The sequence below is a fragment of the Aspergillus aculeatinus genome (assembly GCF_003184765.1).
Source record: "Aspergillus aculeatinus CBS 121060 unplaced genomic scaffold BO66scaffold_32, whole genome shotgun sequence".
Taxonomy (NCBI): domain Eukaryota; kingdom Fungi; phylum Ascomycota; class Eurotiomycetes; order Eurotiales; family Aspergillaceae; genus Aspergillus; species Aspergillus aculeatinus.
The window spans coordinates 225683-247684 of record NW_020291501.1 but is presented as its reverse complement, the minus strand read 5'-3'; the positions used below and the strand labels follow the sequence as shown (position 1 = coordinate 247684).

At 54.3% G+C, this 22002-nt stretch overlaps 11 protein-coding genes across 11 annotated transcripts; 6 read left to right on the top strand and 5 right to left on the bottom strand.

The window, feature by feature from the left end:
* Positions 1–97: 97 nt before the first annotated feature.
* BO66DRAFT_472469 (uncharacterized protein) lies at positions 98–1211 on the bottom strand (the record flags this gene model as incomplete). The annotated part of the gene is made up of 2 exons (XM_025652949.1): positions 98–963; positions 1166–1211. The coding sequence occupies 2 exons, from the start codon at positions 1209–1211 to the stop codon at positions 98–100; spliced, it is 912 nt and encodes a 303-aa protein (XP_025502637.1).
* Positions 1212–2595: 1384 nt separating this feature from the next.
* BO66DRAFT_402689 (putative DMATS type aromatic prenyltransferase) lies at positions 2596–3950 on the top strand (the record flags this gene model as incomplete). Its single annotated transcript, XM_025648827.1, has 3 exons — positions 2596–3543; positions 3594–3781; positions 3845–3950. The coding sequence occupies 3 exons, from the start codon at positions 2596–2598 to the stop codon at positions 3948–3950; spliced, it is 1242 nt and encodes a 413-aa protein (XP_025502636.1).
* A 381-nt stretch (positions 3951–4331) lies between these two features.
* BO66DRAFT_326110 (FAD-dependent oxidoreductase) lies at positions 4332–5813 on the bottom strand (the record flags this gene model as incomplete). The annotated part of the gene is made up of 3 exons (XM_025643895.1): positions 4332–4940; positions 5007–5614; positions 5678–5813. 3 exons carry the CDS (start codon positions 5811–5813, stop codon positions 4332–4334), a joined length of 1353 nt encoding a protein of 450 aa, XP_025502635.1.
* A 595-nt stretch (positions 5814–6408) lies between these two features.
* BO66DRAFT_326188 (NAD(P)-binding protein) lies at positions 6409–7206 on the top strand (the record flags this gene model as incomplete). Its single annotated transcript, XM_025643900.1, has 1 exon — positions 6409–7206. The coding sequence occupies one exon, from the start codon at positions 6409–6411 to the stop codon at positions 7204–7206; it is 798 nt and encodes a 265-aa protein (XP_025502634.1).
* A 1169-nt stretch (positions 7207–8375) lies between these two features.
* Positions 8376–9379, top strand: BO66DRAFT_454687 (putative DELTA(24)-sterol C-methyltransferase; the record flags this gene model as incomplete). The annotated part of the gene is made up of 1 exon (XM_025652037.1): positions 8376–9379. One exon carries the CDS (start codon positions 8376–8378, stop codon positions 9372–9374), a length of 999 nt encoding a protein of 332 aa, XP_025502633.1. The 3' UTR covers positions 9375–9379.
* A 484-nt stretch (positions 9380–9863) lies between these two features.
* On the bottom strand, positions 9864–11710 carry BO66DRAFT_412548 (MDR family MFS transporter; the record flags this gene model as incomplete). The annotated part of the gene is made up of 4 exons (XM_025649360.1): positions 9864–10520; positions 10586–11015; positions 11067–11446; positions 11498–11710. 4 exons carry the CDS (start codon positions 11708–11710, stop codon positions 9864–9866), a joined length of 1680 nt encoding a protein of 559 aa, XP_025502632.1.
* A 970-nt stretch (positions 11711–12680) lies between these two features.
* Positions 12681–13683, top strand: BO66DRAFT_402684 (uncharacterized protein; the record flags this gene model as incomplete). The annotated part of the gene is made up of 6 exons (XM_025648826.1): positions 12681–12770; positions 12824–12918; positions 12986–13051; positions 13106–13221; positions 13589–13596; positions 13660–13683. The coding sequence occupies 6 exons, from the start codon at positions 12681–12683 to the stop codon at positions 13681–13683; spliced, it is 399 nt and encodes a 132-aa protein (XP_025502631.1).
* Positions 13684–14308: 625 nt separating this feature from the next.
* Positions 14309–16122, bottom strand: BO66DRAFT_439818 (cytochrome P450; the record flags this gene model as incomplete). Its single annotated transcript, XM_025651188.1, has 6 exons — positions 14309–14730; positions 14789–15388; positions 15463–15531; positions 15586–15685; positions 15746–15862; positions 15916–16122. The coding sequence occupies 6 exons, from the start codon at positions 16120–16122 to the stop codon at positions 14309–14311; spliced, it is 1515 nt and encodes a 504-aa protein (XP_025502630.1).
* Positions 16123–17538: 1416 nt separating this feature from the next.
* BO66DRAFT_288059 (Cu,Zn superoxide dismutase-like protein) lies at positions 17539–18080 on the top strand (the record flags this gene model as incomplete). Its single annotated transcript, XM_025643149.1, has 2 exons — positions 17539–17701; positions 17779–18080. Coding segments are annotated over 2 exons (465 nt in total), but the record flags the coding sequence as incomplete, so codon positions are not given.
* A 767-nt stretch (positions 18081–18847) lies between these two features.
* BO66DRAFT_402681 (histidine phosphatase family protein) lies at positions 18848–20494 on the top strand (the record flags this gene model as incomplete). Its single annotated transcript, XM_025648825.1, has 3 exons — positions 18848–19382; positions 19448–19577; positions 19630–20494. 3 exons carry the CDS (start codon positions 18848–18850, stop codon positions 20492–20494), a joined length of 1530 nt encoding a protein of 509 aa, XP_025502628.1.
* Positions 20495–20715: 221 nt separating this feature from the next.
* On the bottom strand, positions 20716–21457 carry BO66DRAFT_439815 (uncharacterized protein; the record flags this gene model as incomplete). Its single annotated transcript, XM_025651187.1, has 4 exons — positions 20716–20815; positions 20889–21075; positions 21129–21224; positions 21280–21457. The coding sequence occupies 4 exons, from the start codon at positions 21455–21457 to the stop codon at positions 20716–20718; spliced, it is 561 nt and encodes a 186-aa protein (XP_025502627.1).
* Between the last annotated feature and the right edge of the window lie 545 nt (positions 21458–22002).

The window sequence follows — 22002 nt, the reverse complement described above, 5'->3', positions numbered from 1 at the left end:
TTCTCAGTTCCAGATGCAGAAAAAGACTATCTATATCTCATACTCTCCAAGAGGCCATCCCACCGAGACGTCCCATGTAGATGGTGTATGGCTGAGATTAACCTCGACCCTGTGAGCTCGTGGCACCCAGTCCAGCCGTCGCCTTTGCAGTAACAACACTACACTCTCTCAGGCTCTGCATCACCCGCTTGCTTTCCAGAACCGCAGACCCAGCCTCCGTAGCACCGCCCTTCGTTGTGACCTGAGCCACGATCTCCTGTGGCGCGCGCTGGTGATGAATAAGTGTCGCTGCACCGCGAGCAGCCTGACCCGCAATCTCCAATGCAACCTGCAAGGGCAACGTAGCCGCATCGTCCTCGTTCTCAGTCTCGTTATCGCCTTCAGCCCCCAGCCCCTCAGCCAGCGCGGCGATGATCCCAGCAAAGAAGGCCACCGACGACGATCCCAGTGCCGACGCAGCATGCATCTGCCTCTCCGGTAACCATCGCACAATCCCCACCTGCTCGAACAAAGCGGTGACGAGACCGCGAGCCGCGGAATGTGTCGTCCACGCTTCAGTATCTGACAAGACGGTGACCGACTCACGCACAGCTGCCGCAACACTGCAGACGGCCCGCGTCACCAGCCAGCCCTGATCGCCACCATCCTGGCCATTCATCTGCCTCGCGATAGTCTCAGCAGAGACCCCGCCGACCAGACTCACCAAGACCCGAGGCCTGGACCCCGGTACGATCATCTGATCATTATCACGACCATGGGATCGGCACAGATCGCCTCGCACTCCTTGCAGGTCCGCCAGAAGCTCTGCCAGCGCGGTATGCTTGCAGCCGATTAGAACGATATCAGCGCGCAGCGCGATGGCGCGATTGCGGTCGCTTTTGCAGATCTCGACGCCAGGGAATCCATTTCCGGCCCCGGCCAGGAAGGGGCGGATGGCGTGCGACACTCGCTCCACTGCGGCGTCTGACCGGACCGTCACTTGAATGTGGTCGACAGGGGGGGGGGGGGTTGGTGGCGGTGTCATTGGTGGCGGTCGGGGCCTGCAGCGCAGCGGCAAGGAGGCCCTGCAGCACCGCTTGGCCGATCTTCCCTGCCCGGGTTTTTGGGTTCGGTCAGGGAGCTAGTCAAAAAGGTGGCTGGAATGATTGATGGGATTTTCACTTACCGCATCCGAGAATAGCCACGGTCAGTCCCTTGCTCGGGGAAGACATGGTGAGGTGGTCGTGGTGGGGGCGGGGGGTGGCGCGAGGGGGTTGTCTTCGACTGCTGCAGGTGAGGAGGGAGGGTGGTTAAATAGGGTACTCGCGCGGAATTCGTGCCCGACACTGAGATTTGAGGTGTTGGGCAGTTTTTGCGGGCTTCCTGCAAGCATCTGCGGGCATATGCAGTGTGTATGCAACACTCGTGAGGGGCGTGCAGCTGCAAGTGATGGAATATGACACGTCACAGCGCAAGCGACAGCCATTTCTGTAAGTAGGTGCTGCGCGGACCACCCACACTGCGTTCGATGTATAGATAGATGACATGCAAGCCAGCCCCGTGTTCCTTGCAGTGGGTATCTGGTCGATCTATGGTGTCTAGAAACCGCAGATCGGCGAGGTGGCTGTTCTTGAAGTGCTAGGGAGGGAGAATGAGCCAGCAACAATACATTGTCTATAGGTATATGCGACGATCATGTCTATGAGCTCTGATGTCCCAAGGAGGCTGCTGCTGGACAGAAATTACCAACACTGCAGTCTGCAGGTTACTGTATGATTCTAAAACTCTTCATGCTACCCAGTGAGGTTGTGCATGATTGTCAACGGAGCCAGAAGTGGCAAGTCCACCGCTTCAATAAAATACATCCAACGTGGTTGATTTACCTCGGTTGTCTAGTTATGACAACACTGTAGGGGTGGATATACTTGTTGTAATAACAAGATGAACTGCCTTAAAGATTTCCGGAGGTTAATAGCAATAGACGAGCCATCAAGGCGGTTAGACCAGGCACAGTAGTAAAGAACAACGTTCGTAAACAGCTAAAACAACTATATCTCAGCTATAGATCTGGAGGATATTACTTCTTGATCTTGTAATAATACTACATTAACTCCTTATTATCTTCCACACACCTAGGGATATATTTCATATGCACAAAAAGTTGTAACACTAATTATATGTATTCTGAGACTTGGGAACCAGCTCGTATATCATAAAGAAAAAGAGATCAATTATAGCTATAATCCTGATCATGGGAATATATCGATTTGAACGAGACAAGAAGAATACGTTATATACTCAATCGAGAAGAACAATTGGTGAGATTATACACGGCTTTTCAGATGGCAAAGTATTCAGTAATTGGAAAGTCTTAACACTACAGCTAACCCTTAGTCCAAGTGGGGCATAGCTAGGAGTTAAGTAATCAGTGTACGATGATTATGCACTGTGCTCACCGCAAGTGCCTTGTGTATATATATACATCGCATTCGGTAGCCGAGCTTCCATAGCTTCCTCATCAATCGAGCCCGTCTAAGTCACTAGTTCTAGTTCCCTATCTGACTCCATATACGAGCTTGGTCTTTGCTCAACATTAATAGTACTATCACGATAAACATGACTGTCTCCATCGAGCCCGACACCCCCCGGGCAGCTCCTAAACAAACCCCCAAACACCGCGACCCAGAAATCTACACCTCCCTTACCAGATCCCTCGACTTCACCAACGACGCCGAAGAGAAATGGTGGACACGCACCGCGCCTCTTCTTTCGAGAATCCTCTCCTCGGCCGACTACACTCTCCCGCAGCAATGCCAGTTCCTGACCCTCTACAACACGCTGATGATCCCCAACTTCGGGCCCCACCCGCACACATGGCACTCCTCGATCACTCACTCGGGGCTCCCCGTCGAGTTCAGCGTCAACTATCAGCCCGGCAAGCAGCCCACCGTGCGCATTGGCTTTGAGCCGGCCTCGTCCATCTCCGGCGGTGCACGGGATCCGTACAACATGGTTACCGTGTCGAATGTGCTGAATAAGATGGGCCGACTGGGCTTTGCGGGGTTCGATCCGTCGCTGTTCCACACCTTGATTGGCACGTTGACGCTATCGCGCAAGGAGAGTGATCACCTGGGGGGCGCGAAGCTGGAGGGGTCCAAATTCAAAACGCAGGCGGCGTTTGGGCTGGACCTGAAGGGGGATGCGGTCACGGTCAAGACCTACCTTTACCCCGCGCTGAAGTGCAAGGTGGGGGACACTGGGCTCAGTGAGCTGCTCGAAAAGGCCATTACTAAAGGTCAGAATGTGCCGGATTGTGGCCGGGTGGTTTCGCTCGTCAATGAGTACATGGAGGAGGGCCAGTGCTACAACCAGTACTCGTTTGTCGGGTTCGATTGTGTAGACTCGGCCAAGGCGCGGCTGAAGGTCTACGGAGCACTTCTGGACATCTCCTGGACCAAGGTGGAGGAGATCTGGACGCTTGGGGGTCGCCTGGTGGATAGCGAGACCAACAAGAAGGGCCTGGAGTATATGCGGGTGCTCTGGGAGTACCTGACCCCTGGCCAGGTAGGTTTCCAAGACTGTCTGCTTTCTAACACATACTAATATTCACGCAGGACCGACGCCCCGTGGGAATCTGGAACTATGAGCTTCTACCCAACAGCGACGAGCCAATGCCCAAGTTCTACGTGGACATGAACGGAGAGAACGACCTCCAGAATGCGCAGGGTATTGCCAAATTCATGCAGCACATTGGATTGACGGCGACGGGCGAAGGATTCATCAAGACGATCCAGGAATACTTGTATGAGGCCTTACTCACCTTGTCCTAAGTGTGTGGGGTTTATGCTAACCTGTCTCACTGCAGCCCCGGCGTCGACCTCGAGCAGACCACGGATATCATCCAATACGTCTCTTTTGCCTGGAGCAAAGGGGGGCCGTATTTCAGCGTCTATTACCATTCTTCCCACTAAGCGGATGAATTCATGGCCGTCCTGGCAAGCGCCACTTATCAGTTAGCATGCGTATCGCTCACCGTAGACTGCCCCTTGCACCTTGCTGATTTTGCCGAGATAGTCACTACTATAACAAGAATATCTAGTCGCAGCATTTTGCTTTTACAGAGTGACCGCTACTTCCATCTGTACTCCATGTAGCAGAGTCCGTTCCACCCGGGAGGGCTATCCGAGGAGGTAGCCCTAAGTATGCGTTCTTGGGCCTCCGACAGTCAACAGGCAGAGCCATCCTCCAGCCCGACCCTACATTTTGCGTACAGGTTTTACAGCTTGCATAGATGCATCCCATATACTCCGTGAGCAAGATACGTGCATTCTATTGTTCTAGGATGGTAAACCCTAAGCATACTGGCCCAGCGCCAGCTCCCCCCACAGCTCCTCTGGCAAATTGGTCGGTCGATACTTTTGGCCTTCGCGGACTGCCCTGGCAACGCTCTCAAACTCCCGCTCCGTATACGCCTGGCTGTCATGCCCGAAGATCCACGTTTCGAGCGGTAGCGAGGCCACATTCTCCTCGTCCGCCGCAAACGCGTCCCAGTCTTGGTTCCGCCAGCCCTCGTTCGAACGGTGGCTGATGAGCTGGACAGCCGAGGCCCGCGCGTAGCGGATGCGCTCCGCCACCCGGAGGGCAAGGGGCACTTGTTCCTGTCCGGCGAGAGAGAGCGTGGTCGCGAGCACGTTGGCGTCCTCGATTCCCTGGGATGCACCCTGCCCGGCGGCCGGGGAGAGCGGGTGCGCTGCGTCGCCGATGAGGATGAGGCGGCCACCCCTGGAGACCCAGTGCGAGAGCGGGTCGTGGTTCAAGAGCGGGTAGTTGATGAACTTCTGGGGAAGTGTGTGGCGGATGACAGACCAGAGGCGCGCGCCGATGGGCCAGTCTTTGATGAGGTTGAGCATTTCGTTAGGGTCGGCCGTCGAGGTCCAGACGTCGAGGAGGTTGCGCGTGTCCTGAAGCCGTGGTTAGCCAACATGTGTAGACACAAGTACGGGACGTATAGATACACAGATTCATACCTGGTGGATGCAGAACCACGAAAAAACCTTGCCCTTGTTACACGACTGCAGGGCGATCTGGGCACCAGAGAGGAAGAAGACGTCGAATCGGTCGGCTTGCTCCACCCCCTCAAACACCCAGCTGGCCTCTGGATCTGCCCTGAGTCGGTCGATATTGACCAGCGCCCGGAAGGCCGCATAGCCCGACGGCCGCGGCTCGACGGGCTGCCCACGCATAATCGCCTGGCGCATCTTGCTGTGCACCCCGTCGCTGCAGATCACACAGTCCGCGCGGACTCGCTCACTTGTGCCATCCCGCGCCGTGACGAGCACGCTGGCGCCCTGCTCGTCCTCAACAGGGTCCGAAACATCCACGCCGAGCGTCATCTCCACGCCGATTTTGCGCGCGTGCTCATACATCACCCGGATCAGCTCTGAGCGCGGCAGGAGGTAGTTGTGCTGCTTGCACACCTCCGAGAGATCCTGGCGGATGATCCGGCCGCCGGACGAGTTGTGGATCTGGATCTCCTTTGCGGTGACGACCCAGTCACGGAGGGCTTCGTGGATCGCCCCGTCGCCCCATCGTCCGATGATGCGTGTTGCGTTGCTCTGGAGGCCAATACAGTCGCCTACCCCACCAACGGTATCATGAGCACAGTCATCAGAAAGTAGACACGGGTGGGGAGTCCTACCGATAGGCTTGAGGATATCGCTCTTCTCGAAGGCTCGGACCTTGTGGCCCTTCTCGCGGCAATCGATCGCTGCCGAGAGCCCGACTATGCCGAGTCCGACGATGATGACTTGGACTTCTTCGCCGATGGAACCCATCCTGCTGTATCTAATGCTGCGATAGTGACTGGAAACGCGAACGGTGCGATAGACAGGTAGTAGGCCTCTATACACTCTCTCTTGGACTATCCGATTGCCTGGCTATGAATTGCGTCACTTATCGAAAGGCATTCCTGCAAGGGCTATCTTACCGGTGTGATTGTCAGTAAGGAGGCCATATCTCACTCGCTGTCTTGGTTCATGCGTAGCGTGTCCGGAACTGCGGTGAAGGGGAAGAGTGCCAAGCGACGCAAGGGTCTTCGCAGTTGGCCCCCCTGTTGTTTGCTTTTCAACAGACCTAGCGTCGTGCACTGCCTCCCTCATGTTGGACGAAAAAGATGCGTGGTGCGCAAGACAATGTAGCTCTACCTGAAGCCAGGCCCTTACTGGCAGGCACAGCGTCATGCCTCATCCACTGCTCAAGGGGCTCCCACCCGAGTATAGGTAACTCTATGAACCTCGGTGATTACGATTGATAGCGGCCTTGAATAGGGACTTCACTGATAACAGCTCACCCCCCCTTCTCTGCACCTCCGTTCACGCAGCAGTGCCTTCATACTCCTTTTCCTACAGCTCCTCTTCCACCAAAAGCACAATGACCCAAGGCGCCCGAAAGTATACCGACCAGCTGCGCAACACGCGCGTGCTGGTCATCGGCGGCACGTCCGGGATCGGCTTCGCCGTCGCAGAAGCAGCGGTTGAGCACGACGCCATCGTCACCATCGCGGGTTCCAAGCAGGGCAAGCTCGACCAGGCCCTCGCCCGACTGCGAGAATCGAACCCGCACTCCGCCGCAGACCGGATCCAGGGGATGCAATGCGACCTGGGCGATCCGGAGACGGTCGAAGCCAACGTGCAGCGACTGCTGGCGCTGGCCGCCGGCGACGGCAAGATCAACCATATCGTGATCACGGCGGCGGACATGACGCAGCCGCCAGCGCTGGAGGGGCTGACGGTGGCCGACGTCCAGCGGCCGGGGGTGATCCGGCTGGTGGCGCCGCTGATGGTGGCCAAGCACCTCCCGGCGTACATGGAGCAGGACGCGGGGAACTCGCTGACGCTGACCAGCGGCGCCCACTGCCTCAAGCCGGATCCCGGATGGACGGTCATCTCGGGATACTGCGGCGCGGTGGAGGCGATGGCGCGCGGGCTGGCGGTGGACTTGAAGCCGTTGCGCGTCAACGTCGTGGCCCCCGGGGCGGTGCTCACCGAGGCGGTCCGTGATATCCTGGGCGGCGCCACGGATCTCGCGGTCAAGATGGCCAAGGAGAAGTCCACGGTCGCCCAGGTCGGGACCCCGGAGAGCGTGGCCCAGGCGTATCTGTATCTGATGAAGGATCGGTATAACTCGGGGTCGACGCTGGCTACGAATGGGGGGATGCTACTGCTTTGAGCTGAGGGTGGACTTTCACAATAGTGGCTGCATTATGGCCTTCTTGCGAGGTAGAGTGAGATTCGACTGGATGCATTGTACCTCGAAGGTGTTAGTCTGATCGAGGTAGCTACCGCTATTCGCTGCTGTTGACTACGAATTTATGGTTAAAACCTCTTGTTCCTTCTGATCCCGCGCCCGACAACCTGGGCTCTCAATTCTCGCATCGCAACGTTCAAATCAAATACAATGGCCGATGTTAATGTACCTCGAGCTTTCAGTAATGACCTGCTATGTCTAAGCTAGTCCCCTTCACCGGTGTGCGGTAGTTTCCAACGCGTCGGAGATAGAACCAGAGCCACGTAAGACAGTCTATTGAGGGGTGATCCAACACAGGTGGGATTGAAACGGATGAACCCGTGGCAATCCATTGCCAGCACTCTATCAGTCTGACCACTCTCTAAATCTCCTTTGAATGGATCGCTACGGTAAGTGTAGTGCACACACATGTCAGTCTGTGCTAGCGCATAACCCATTGACACCGACTACCCTTCAAAGCCGGCTGGCGGTTGGTCGGATGAGGATTGACACTCGGCGTCAAGGACGCAAGGGGCTCCAATGAACCTAAACAATGGTATTCTGTCGTCTGCCAGGGCTAGATCGGCTTGCAGCTGTCCTCACCAATAATGTGGCAGTGAGGGGTGTTCCCCTCCCTGTGCAGCACCATGCCTAATAGCAGACAACCCTACAAAGTCGGTGAAACGGTGTCTCAATCCTGCCAGGAGTAGTCTATGTATCCTTTGGAGGTGGCAAGCACCAGCACGAGGCAAGGGGGCAAAAACTGGCACTATCGGCAGAAGTTTTGGCTTCACTGTCGTTCGGTGGTCTTTTGCTTCACTGTGGTTCCAACTTTGCTATCTATATTATCTATATAGTGAGATACTCACGGTGCACGTTGCCACCACGAGCATCCTCAACCCCAAGCCTATTAATTCTCTTAACCACAGCTCTCGCCATGGGTCAAATGCAACAAGATGCGGACGAGTACTTCCGCGTGTGGAATCCCGAGCAAGCCGATCCCAATCACCAGGAGAAGCCTGAAGAGCTGGAGGTTTGTACAGACTACGTCCCCATCTACTGAGTTCCAGAAGCCGTGTTGACTTCTGCGAAGCAACGGAAAGCCGCGCAGGATGCCCTCTCCATCCAGTGAGTCCACTCCTACCCACCCTCCCTCCCATGTTCCTTCACCTTGCCTCGCACTCACAACAACCAGGTACTACAACCTGGTGACCTCGATCTTCCAGAAGTCCGGACGGATGTGCGGGCACCTGTGCCGACTCTCGCCGAACGAGCCGATGGCGCAGTCGCTGGTGCGGCACGAGCACTACCTGGCGCACCGGGTGAACATCCAAGAAGGCGAGAAGATCCTGGATGTGGGGTGTGGGATCGGCAACCCGGCGCGGTCGATCGCACGGTTCACGGGGGCCAACATCACGGGGCTGAACATCAACGCGCAGCAGCTGCGGCAGGCGCGCCAGCTGACCCAGGAGGCCGGGCTGGGGTACCAGGTGAACTTTGTGGAGCAGAACTTCCTGCGCATGGACGACTTCGCGGCCGAGACCTTCGACGGGGCGTACGCGATCGAGTCGACCTGCTACGCGCCCGACCTGGTCGAGGTGTACTCGGAGATCTTCCGGGTGCTGAAGCCCGGCGCGCGCTTCGGGGTCTACGAGGCCCTGCTGACGGACAAGTACGACGAGGCGAACCCCGTCCACCGCGAGGTCAAGACCAACATCGAGCGCGGCGGCGGGCTCGCCCGCATCCACACCTCCGCCGAGGCCATCGCCGCCATGAAGGCCGTCGGCTTTGAGATCCTGGCCGTCGACGACCTCGGCGCCCGCCCGGACCAGATCCCCTGGGAGACCCAGCTGAGTGACCCGACTCTGGAGAAGCAGGGCTGGCTGTCCTTTGCGCTGTTGAGCGTCTTCTTTGCCGCCCGCGCCTCGCCGCTCGTCAATCGCGGGCTGCAGGCCGTCGTGGGCAAGTTGGAGCAGCTGACCCTGTTCCCGGCCGGGTCGCAGAAGGTCGTGGATCTGGTGGTCACTATTCTGGATGGCATGTACCGTGGCGGAGCGTTGGGCATCTTTTCACCCATGTTTTTGATCGTGGCGAGGAAGCCGGAGGCGTAGTCTAGTCGCGTTGTTGGGATGGCACGAGCTGAAGTATGGGTCTTGAATCTGGAAACAATTTTTTGGTCTAGATGAATTAATTCATGACTACTAGTAACTGAGTTGAAGTTTGCTTATGCAGAGTCTCTCTTCGCAGATATCCAATAGGTAATCATAATCCAATGAAGAAGAGCAGTACAAACAGGACAGTGGACTCGATCGTATTTTTGGGAGCGGGGGGATACATTATCGTATTCTGAAGATACGAACTAGCTGAGTTACAATCTGCGTATAGGGCAACTATTTCCTCAGTTGGTTGTTCAAGGCAGTCACAATCCCATGGATAATACTATGACAAACAGAACAGTCGGCTCAATTTGGACTTTCTTTAAGTTAATTCCGTCTATAGGACTAGGTGAGAAGGGCTGATTGTACTCCAACCACACGATCTAGTTGAAGGAAAGATTTAGATATATAGGATACAAGCCGTTATTCCCAGGAAACCCTAACTCAGTGCACAACCGCAGGGACTTTTGCAGTCTTCTCCCTCTTGACCGACAACCACTCCAGAAACACCGCTCCCAAAATCGACAGCGCGCTCCCCGCAACCGGAAGATAAAACGTCTGCGTCGTCGCCGCATTATACGCCTCCTGGAGCTGGGGCAGCACCGCCGGCGAAAAAGAGCTCGCCAGGTCCGCCGCACCGGCGGCAATCACATCCCCCGGCGCCACGTCCGGCGCATACTGCACCACGGCCGCGACGAGCCGGTTCTGGAACAGGTTCTGCGCGATTGCGATGAACAACGCGCCGCTGAGATTCTGCGCAAACATGACAATGGCCGTTGCAGTCGCTATATCGTCGGGCGGGAGCGACGCTTGCACGGCGATGAGGGGGATGTTGAAGCCGAAGCCCGCCCCGATGCCGACGAGGGCCTGGTAGCCAATCCACTCCGGGTGGCCGGAGGTCGCGGTCAGAGTGCTGCACATCCCGCAGCCGATCGAGAGGATGATCGTCCCCAGATACATCAGGGGCATGTAGTGGCCTATCATGTTGACGGCAATGCCCCCGATCAAGGTACACAGGGAGATGCCGGCAATCATCGGGATGCTCATAATGCCCGATGACATGGCGGACGCGCCCTTGACGGCTTGGAACCAGATCGGGAACTAGTATCGTGTCAGATATCGAGAATTCGGGCCCATTGTTTGGCGGGGGGGGGCACAAGACTCACGTAGTAGGCCATCACATAGTAGGAGCCGGAGAAGAAGACGGTGTAGACCGCTGTGGCCCAGACGTTTCTCATTGCAATCAGCCGCGGGGGCACCGTGGCCCGTTCCTGCTTCCACCGTTGGATTGCGGCCCAGACGGCTATGAGCACTCCGAAGAGGATAAACAGCACGATGATCCGGGCGTTCTGCCAATGGTACTTGGTGCCAGCCCACTGCAGCGGCAGGAACAGGCAGACAATGGCGGGGACGAAGATGAACAGTCCCCAGAGATCAAGGTGGCCCATCTTCTCCCTCCAAGACAGCTGCGAACGCGCCGATCGTTCCTTGTCATGATACGAAAAGAGAACCGCCAGAGCTGTAACAGCGCCACAAGGCAAGTTGATGTAGAAGCACCATCGCCAGGTCAGGTGGTTGGTGAAGGCGCCTCCAATCCTATAAAGTATTAGCAATCGATGGATCCAGAGAGGATAAAAGCTAGCTTACAGGGGTCCCGTGACACCAGCAATCCCAGCCATGCCCGTGATCAACGCGTTATAGAGGGCTCGTTTCTCCAGCGGCACCGTCTCGCTCATGATCAGGACGGCGCCGGGAAAGATGCCCCCACTGCCCAGGCCGGCGATTGCGCGTCCGATAATCAATGCGGTCGAGGTGGGTGCCACCCCACACAACAGGGACCCAAGCTCGAACAGGAACAGAGCCGCGCAAAAGGTCCATTTCAGGGGATAGAGCGTGTACAGCTTCCCGAACAGGAGGGTGACCGAGCAGATGGTGAGGAAGTAGACACTGCCATACCACCCGACATCGCTGATAGTCTTAAAGTTGAGGGAGATTTTGGGAATCGCCGTCGCGAGGATTGTGTTGTCCTGTGAATGATTTAGCTATCCTTCAGGGGATATGCTCGGAGTTTCGCATACTAAAGCAACGCAGAAAATGCCCATGCACAGGCCGGTCGTCAACCACACTATCGTCCAAATGCCCGGGGTAGCGTCCTCGGAGGTGCCATCCGTCTCTTCAGCCTTTGGGGCATCATAGGGCAACTCTTCGAATGGGGTTCCAGCGATTGGTGATTCAACGGGAGCATGTCTAGCAGCTTGCACGCTCTTTTCGACATCCGTGGCAGTCTCCATCTGGCATAAGGACCGAGTCACTGGATGGGGTACGCTGGATAGAGACACTATGCTACCAGGAATGGTACTCGTAGCAATGAGACCGGAGAGCGCGGAATCCTTGATTGTCGTGGTCGTACATTCTCTGAAGAGTACTCTAAAAATCACCACTACTCAGATTAGATATCTTGCTCCTCGTCCACATCAAGATCTACAAGGCCCTTACTCCGTCTTCACCCAAGAGACGATCACGAATTATGAATTCCGGCTGTTCTTCCACCCGGGACCCCCTCGATAGCATCCTTCCGTGGAAGGCCCCGCCGAGAATGTCTGAACACGGAGAGCGCATGATAGAGATCTTCAAATGCTGTATCCTTGCGGCTGCAAGGAAAGAAATGAGTGGACTCTGACTTTAAACAGCTGCAGGTGCCACCAGCGATCCTAACGACAGTGCTTCATGCTCGAACGGCACCCTGACCGCTGGAGCAGTGCGTTCTCCCCCTCACCTCGCCGATTGCCAGCGGCAAATATATTCTGCCAGGGCAGCAAGGGGCAGCATCTGAGACACTTCTTCACTCAAGTGAGGCATTCTTATCACCATCAATGACAGACGTCCTTCGCCGGTGTACCCCTGGCATTGTCAGGTCTAGGTTTGGCATGTGCACCGTCTCGGACTTGGCATTAGATCCTCACATCGAGTAACCCGCAAGGACAGTATGGGAGACGCAGAGATCATTGACTCCCCCTTTCACATGGGCTTCTAGAGATGAGGTCGCCAGTTGCATAGCAAGGAGCAGACTACAGCGGAACAACTAATCTCTGTACACCGCAATTGATTGCCGTCAAGGCCATTGAAGTGGCGACAACAGTAGCAGTGGTTTATAACACCACACAGCATCCTAGTTCGTTTGAGAACACCAAAGAATTATCTGAGTACCTCATCTCCACGAGATTCCACCAGGATACCTCAACGAAACACCACCCCGCCAACATGGTCTTCCGCGCAGTCTTCGCCAGCCTTGCTCTAGCCCTTGCCCTTTCGCGGGTATCCGCTGGTCCAGTTCCCGAGGCCATTCCAGCGGTAAATTTGAATGAAATCCCCACAATTGCCACAATCTAACCACTCCGCAACAGGCCGCCGTCTACTCCGACATCGAGTACCAGGGCACCACCGCCCGGATCCCCGTCTCCGACAGCTGCGTCGACCTGACGATCGTCAACAACGGAATGTAAGTTACCGACGGGTCACACCGAGTCGTGGAATTCCGTCAGTCCGACTGACCCCACCCTTTCTAGGAACGACACTGCCGGCATCGGCTCTATGGTCATCCCCAGTCCAGAGATTACCTGCAGTTTTTATGAGTGAGTCAGGCCGGCACCTTCGAGGCTTTGGACTACTCGACTAACGGGCCACAGGACATGCGACTGCTCCGGCGGCACTTTCGGACAGGAGTTCCAGTTCTCGGCGTCGACGCCTGATGTCCGCCAGCAGTATAGAGATCTCGCACAGCTGTCAATTGACAGTATCAAGTGTAAGAGTGTAAAGAATTTTAGCTAGAGTCGTGATTGGGGTGCATAGAAAGATCTGGGCGGCAGAGTGGGATCTAGGAATGTGTCGGGTTGGTTGATGAAAAAAATATATATTTGTTTGCCAGTCGGGTACAGTCTGACGGGTGAATGGCCGAACGGTTAACGCGTTCGCATGCAGTATCTTAGCCATTTCAAAGATCTTAATATACGGCTCTTAGTGGCTGAAAAACTTATAGAACGGTTTTTGAACGTGTCTAATTTATATAAGATATAAACTGTGGCTTCTATACATTTAATTTTAACAATTTAACCTGCTATATATCAAGTTTTAAATTTAATTCTTGGATTGAATATTATTATAAAACATAGGCTTTTTGGTATATGTATTATAATATCCCCGAATATTAGATATAAAACAACTCAAACTAGTATTAATATAGAAAAGGATTGAAAAATTGAAATAGATTACAATAGAAACTAAATTCTAAGAGATTGATTATTTATATAGCTAATATTTGTAGTAATAATAAAATATGTTATATATTAATCAAGTCATAATAAAAAGCAGTATAAAAGCCTTTTCATGATCACTATTTATGTACAAAAATGCCAATTATATCTGTATAGATAATTTAGAAAAGTTTAGATTAATTATATATATCCGTAGATAAACTGGATTAACATAGTATATATAATATCAGTATATTGTATATATAGCTGGATAGAAATAGTACGCCAGATTATAAGCTGCGATTACTATTATACGGATCTTGAGCCTGCTAGAAGCAAGAATGAATTCATCATCATCATCATCAGTCGGGTGTATCCTTCGGAGAAAGTGTAGATATTGAACAACACGGAAAGACTAGTTATGCCATCTGCCACATGAAAAGTGAAATGGAGACCAGGCTAGCTGTTTTGATTCGATTCTGTGTATGGGATAACAGGAATGGTACCCTGCAGTATAAGTAAGATGAGGCGTAAGGTCTACGTGTAGTGCAATGCTGTAGTGCAATGCGACTAATACTCTGAGCACACTCTCCAGCTTGCGATATAATAAGACTTAGTCGAGTTCTACCCCCAACAACATTATAGTGCAATCTCCTCCTCCCGTCGCCTCACCATAAGCTGCGCCATTGGATTTGCAATACACGAGATTCCCGCCGACAATGTCCGCGGCATCTCACTCTCCACACTCTTGATCTCATATCTCATCAGAATATGACTCAGTATCACCTTAACCGTCGCCACGGCGAAGAACCGCCCAGGGCAAGCCGCGTTGCCATGGCCAAAGCCCATGTGCTCCACACTCGTAGCAACCGCATGGGCTTTATGTTCCTGGCCTGGATTCTCCTTCATGCGCAGGAACCTGTAGGGATCGTACTTTTCGGGCTCCGGGTACAGCTCGGCCTCCCACATGTGGTGGATTGTGACCCCGACGATCTTGCCCTGGGGAATCACGGTGCCGTCTTTCAGCGTGAAGGTTTCGGTGGCGAGGCGGCGCATGAGGACTGATCTGTATTAGTTTGGTCTCGGAATTTCGCTGTGAGGAGGGAGTTGATGACATACTCGAGCTCACGGGCTGCAGACGCTGCGTTTCCTTGATGGCGCTGTCCATCCGCTTGAGACTGTGGATGGTATTTCTGGACCATCCGTGGCTCTCTACTGCGCTAATAACCTCCTGCCGCAGCTCCGCGACCAGATCCGGCCGGGAAACGATATCGAAGATCACCTTGGTCAGCAGATCCGACGCGGTGGGGATGGTGGCGAAGAAGAAGGCGATGATCGATATGACGGGATCATAGGCCTCGCCCCGGTGCGCCGAGTCTTCGATAAAATCCAGAATGTCGAGCTGCGGTTTCTCCTTGTTGCTTGCTTGCCTGGCCCGCTGCTCGCGCCGTTGGCCGATTACGGGGAGCAGCAGCTGCCTCAACTCCTGCTGGCGTCTGCGCAGATTGCGACACGAGGGCAACAGCCAGTGGACCAGAGGGATGGTCCATTCGGGCCATTTCTTCAGCACGTAGATGGCCAGCACGTCCTTGCCCGTGTAGCTGAGGATTGCGTCCAGCCACCGAGGATTCCGGCTCAACTCGTCGCCGATATAAATGCGGCCCGCTACACTGGCGATGATTCTTGCTAGTGAGGGCTGGATGTCGATGGCGTGCCACTCTGATGGTTGCGTGTGAACTATGACTGGACTTGGACTTGCTTCGACCCTTGGGGGGGGGGGGGAAGGGAAGTACCTTTTTCATCCGTCCATACTTCGCGAATACTCAGCGAAGCTTCCTCGGCTATAGGCTGCACCACGGCAGCTGATCTCAAATTGGTACATTAGACGTGATCGCTCAATCTAAATAGGGACTTACGTATAGTCCTCGTCAGCCTCGCCACGATATCGTGGGTGATCCGGCCATGTCTGCGCCCATTTGAGAACGGTTCGAATCCCGGTAGGGTTGTATACAGATCCTGTCGAGGAAACAATCAGCGCGCGACTCACACTGTCGTTCGAATCCGACTACCACGTACTTTCTCCAAGAATAATCCAGAATCCAGGCGTGTTTCGTTGCGCAGCTCGTGCGCGTAGCGCTGGCCGGAGAGGATCAACCGCTCACCAAGGTCGGTGATTATAAAGAATGCCTTAAACTATGGTCGTGGATCAGTATAGTACTGCCGGCACAGGGACGGTGTCTACGTACTTTCGCCTCCGTAAAGCGGATCAAGGAGGCACCGCCTGCTGTAAAGCGCTGCTTGGCTCTGGCATACGAGACCTCCCACCCTTTTCGCGTTTCGATGACGGGGATCTCCGTTGGGAACGACAGGTACTTCCATAGGACCAAGACGAGAGCTGCTATCGCCCACGAGGCGCTGGGGAACAGCTGATCTATGACCTCGAGTATAGCCATAGTTGACCGTTCCGCAGTCGGTGCGAAAAGATACTGGAGAGCAAGGATAGATGACGCTCCCTTAGACTCACTAATTGTATACTCAGGGGTACATTACATCAGAGCATAAAACTGGTCTCTTCGAAGATTGACAGTAATATATAATTCAGATACCCTTTAGGTGTGGTGACGTGGAGGAACGTCTACATCACCAGGCTTAAGACGGCGATCTAACCTTGTCTAGCATTGATCAAGTCCAATGAAGGCGGGGAATGCACTGTTGACAGTACACTTTTGTATTACCTTGTGCAGGCTCCGATTGGCCTGTAGATACCCAAGACAATAGACATTGTCGCAAGGCGCACGCATATCCATTCCATCTGCACTATCGTTAATGTATTGTAAGAAATGGAACGCCTGTGTGCTTGTGTTGGACTCTGGGAACGCGAGTGGCATTCTCAAAAGCTCGTTCCTCCACCTTGCTGCCGCCATACTCCCTTGTTTACAGATCTACAAGAGGCGTGTGGCAAGTCTGGTGGTTACAATACATGACATCTTTGCCGCTGCAAGTCCCATGATTCTCTTAGACGAAGACAGAAATTTCTCTGTCGTGCTCTGCGACGCAGCGAAGCTCATTTTGACACGGCATATCAAGGGGTGGACTCCGATCATCCGTAGACACAAAATTAACTTAAACGCACTTCAATATTGCGTGAGGGATTCAAAACTAGGAAGATGTACTGGGCCTTATAGAAAATACTAAGATATCAGGTAGTATACCTATCTTACTAATATTAAACGCCTTAGATCGTACATTAAGAGGAAGCCGGTTAACAACAATTAACATGGTCAACCTCCTGGCAGTGGCAAAAAGCGACAATTGTAAGTCACCAACCCGAGTGTCTGGAGACTACATTCCGTCTACTCAGAACGAAAGTCGCCCGGCAAGGGGTTCCTGCAAGGAGAGGTGGGGGCGCTTTGAGTTATCCAGACGGCAAGATGACTCTATGCACCCAATCAAGGAGGCTGGCTTCATTGAATGTCGGTGACGGCGTAAGGAACAGGTGCAATGCGAGAAACCCACAGAATTAGATTAGGGCCTGCTGGGTCTTGCAGCACGTTCGAAGGCTTGCTGGTCCAAGCTGCTTACAGGACTCCAAATTACCAATAAGTCATAACCCCGCTGTTACGCGGGATTGGGAAGAGTATATAAAATCCCACGACGATAGAGGGCTGAACATCCCTAGCTGACCTGGCTATCAACGCTCCTACCTTACACAGACCCTGACGACCTTGTATCCAACCATACCAGCCACGATGAAGCTCCCCTCCACACTTCTCCTCCCAGCTCTCGCCCTCCCCTTCTTCGCCTCCGCCAGCCCGGTCCAATCCGCAGCCCCAGTCCCATCCGCAGCCCCCGTCCAATCCAACCCCGATGCCCCCGTTATCACCAACAACCAAGACCTCACCTACGTGGCACATATCCTCCGGGATCCGCACAGCGGAATAGAAGGGGTCGTGACCGCATCGCCGGGGCCAAACAACACCGGCGTGCAGATCAAACTGCACTTCTCTGGCCTTCGAGAAACGAGCAGATACCGTAAATGCCCCAATCCAGCCCTCACCTGTTCCGTTCCACCCCTCGGCTTCCCCAACTCTGCTAACAGATAAACATAGTCTACCACATCCACTACCAACCCATGCCCGAATCCGGTGATTGCAAGGGCACGGCGGGACTTCTCAACCCTTACAACGCCCAGGAGGATCCCTGTAATGCGGCCGAGCCCCAGACCTGTGGCGTGGGTGATCTGAGCGGTAAACACGGGTTCCTCATCGCAGATGACTATGGCACTGTCGCGGCGGTGTACGAGGATAAGTATCTGTCCAACCAGCCGGATTCGGTAGCGTACTTTGGCAATCGCTCCGTGACGATCCATGCGGATGATGGGGGCAGGTATAACTGTGGGAACTTTGAGTTGCAGTGATTTTGCCGCGGGTACTGGTGGTGTGGTAGCGTAGCGGTCTCAATGATTTCTCTGTATCGCAGATGGCGGTACGCTGGCATGAGGATTACGTGCTGCGAGGTTGGGTCGTGAGGCTAGAAGACCAATAGAATGTCTCTTCCCTGTCACAGATTTGTCGGGTGCTCCCAGAGAAGAAAATATACGTACTCGGTTGCAAGTACCGGTCTCCTAGATCTGACTATCCTGACTCCTAAGCATTTTACAATGTACAAAGCTTGGCCCATTCAAGCACTATCCTCTGATCCAAGTCTCTGGTAATTACAACATCCGGCTTACAATAACTTCTGTGAACAGATCAGACCTAACATCGCGCATGTTGGGGCCCGTAGTGGTCTTCCTGTATGCAGTCCCCTTGCGGGAGGTTCCCACCACTACATCATCCCCCCTGACGTTAACTTCTAGTTTTTGTATTGGTCAATCTAGGTCTATCTAGCAGGACGCTCGGGACAGGCTTAATTTAGTAGCATGCTCCCCTGCTGCCACATCTAAATTGCCACCTTGGGCTGCAGAGACATTCTCTCTCAATTTGATGGAGCAAGGAGGTATACCAACCAATCAACGTACGCCGTCTCAATCATATGCTGTAGGACCTAGGACGCAGCTTCAGTTCGACATAGTCAGTTTTCATTCTTTCAAAGGGATCAATTTCTTTGTATAAGTTGGTTTCCAGGCGTCACTCGTCAAGTGTGGGGATAGTTGCGAGTAGTGAAGGTAGAAAAGACATGCGGACCGTAACATCTCAAGCGATCGCCTTGGCCGCGATATTGGTCACTTCAGCAGGGGCACACTCGATACCTGACTGGGGCGCCCTCACTCCCTACCACGAAGTCTCTTCTTTCGGAGCCTCTAGCGGAGTTCCTCAAGGGTGCAGACTATCCCAAGCCCACGTTCTTCACCGACACACAGAGCGCTATCCAACCTCCTACTTCTTAGAGGGTGGTCAAGCCGAGGTTCTCGCGGACAAAATCGCCACCTACCAGAGTGCACACCCTGATACCACCTTTGCGACGGGCCCACTGGCTTTCTTGAACAAGTGGCAGTACATCTTCGCCGGCGGCGGCACAAACACGCTTCTTCCGTCTGGCACGACGACAGCTCATGCTGCGGGCGCTGCCTTCTGGAGCCAGTACGGGCGGCTGCTTTACGATGTGGGCACTGAGGATCCATTCTGGAGGGATGGGTTGAATGTCTCTGCGAAGCCTGTTTTCCGGACGACTTCTGAGGAGAGGATTGTCGAGAGTGCAAAGTGGTGGTTGAGTGGGTGCCCGTCTACTTTACTCTATTCCTTCCAACGGTAGTATCATGCTAATCTAAGCATATAGATGGTTTCTTCGCGAATGCAGACGCGACGAGCGCCGAAAATCAATACAGCCTCGTTATTCTCCCCGAAGGACCAGGTCTGAACAACACGCTGGCGCCGTACGACGTTTGCGAGGGCGACATGACCGAAGGGTGTGTGATTCCTTCACCCAGTCCGACCCCCCAACAACTAACCAGTCCGCAGAGAAACATCATTAACCCACGACTTCATCCCGCGGTTCACATCCAGCGCCCTGGAACGCTTCTCCGCCTACCTCCCCGAATCCTTCAACCTGACCGCGCTAGACATCTACGCCATGATGACCCTGTGCCCCTTCGAGACCAGCGCCTTAGGCGCCCCCTCACCCTTCTGCGCCCTCTTCGCCGACCAAGAATGGAAGGACTACGACTACGCCTCGGACCTGCACTTCTACGGCGACTACGGGTTCGGCTCCCCGTCCGGCCGCGCCCAGGGGATCGGCTACGTGGTGGAACTCGCCACGCGCATCGCCGGGGAGCATCTCCACAAAGGCGACGTGGGCATCAACTACACCTACGACAACAACGAAGCCACCTTCCCCACCCAGCAGGCGGTGTACATGGACATGGCGCACGACGACACGATCATCTCGGTGCTCACGGCGCTGGGCCTGGCGCAGTTCAAGGAGGGCCCCGCCGGTCTTTCGGGCGAGGTCGACCATGCCCCCGAGCGTCGATTCCGGACCAAGGATATCACCCCGTTCGGCGCGCGTCTGGTGGCCGAGATTTGGAGTTGCAGCAGCAACAACAACAACAACACGGCGGGCTTTACGGCCCTGCAGCCGGTCCTCTACCGGAATCCCGGGGTCGAGGAGGTGGCCGGGGGCACGGACTATATCCGGTTTGTGTTGAATGGGGGTCCGGTGGCGCTGGAGGGGCTCAGTGGGTGTGAGGATGCGGTGAATGGGTTCTGTCCGTTGGAGGGGTTTCTGGGCGGCATTGCGGAGCTGAAGGAGCAGGCGCAGTATGACTATGCGTGTGGGGCGGGGTATACGGCGCAGGGGCAGGTCGCTGATGGGGTTCCGGTGTAGAGTAAGAGCTTCTCTGATTGGGATGCGAATCGAGGGTCAATCATATAGTTTCCATAGATTCTATGAAGGAAGTTGCGAAGAATTGGCATATAAGATTTCGGCCCTCTCCGCTCGGATGATAGCACCACCGCCGCAACGGAGAGATTTACATCAAGCATTTACCCAACCCTGCAAGCTATTCCTGTCACTTTGACAACCTCGGCCAATCCCTCTACATCCGCTCAAGTAAATAATAAAGACCGTCTACCGGCCACGGGCTGGCACCGCAGAAACGGCGGATCGACGAGGATGGTCATATTGTGCCGCAGGAGAGCACAGAACCTGCCACCAGATCAGCGCCTACCACACACTCGACCACGTTAAGTCAGTAATCGGGGCCACAAGCAGTACATACGTGGGATTCCGCAAACTCGGAAGACGCGAGTAGATCACCCGGTCGATGCCCTGATCCACCGTCCCGTCGTAGACCGTCCCATCCGGCAAGATGGGAAACTCAAAGGTGTCGTTCTTGCTGGCGCAGTAGCCGGTGAAGGTCAGGTTGGTCGGCGAGAGGCCCTTTCCGAATTGATGAGCGTAGCGTTCTGCCTTGAGAGTTAGGGGAAGGCCCTTCTGGAAGATCGGGGAGTGACGTTACCGGAGGGGGGCCCTGTTGGTGGGATCTGATGGGCCCCCGTGTGCGTGACGGCGTCTCGCAATACGGCTTCAATGGCCGTGTCGTTGTATATATGTGCTGGTTTGATCAGAGGTGGGCACTTGTGATGCGTTTGTCTACCGTTTGTACGTACCTGGGAATGACAAGTTGCCTTTTCCTACCGCCGGACAGATGAGTTGCGGTGGTACATCGGAGGCATTGAAGAGGCCCATTCTGTGCGTCACATTCGGTGACCAAGTGGAAGTTGGTCGGCCCCAGGAGGTCTGGAGCCATGCAAAGACCACGAGGAATGCAATTGGCAGGGTGTTCATAGTGCGCAGGTTCTAAGAGTCGAGAGAGAGAGGGTGACAAGCGGAGCCTCCCGCGTTACAAACACTGGTATCAAAGATATATATTCCCACGCCGAGCTGGTGTCAAGTGTGACTACTTTGAAGTCTGATTCATACTGGTAGTTACTAATCAGAGCTGGTGATCATAGCTATACTGCTTCGTTCTGCCGACAAGGTGAAAACCCGACATAACGAGCGATGACACTGTTACGGTACGTGTGTTCATGGGCGGGGTGCAATACGGCCCAGTAAGGGAGTTTTCTTGGTCAATACGTAAGAAAAGACTTCGAAGTGGAGACTGGAAGATGGGCAAACCCCCTTGCAGCAGTATTACATTGCCACGGGATGCCAATGTAGAAAGGGGGTAGCTTGAACAAGGATGATTACAATGTCTTTGTAACACAGTTTGCTTAAGTTAACTAGTTAATATATAGTACAAATTCTGCCACTGCTCTTACCGCCCTTTTAACCCATGATAAACAATTTTCATGGAGATGGTCCCCAGTAGAGTATCTAGAGCTTCGGAA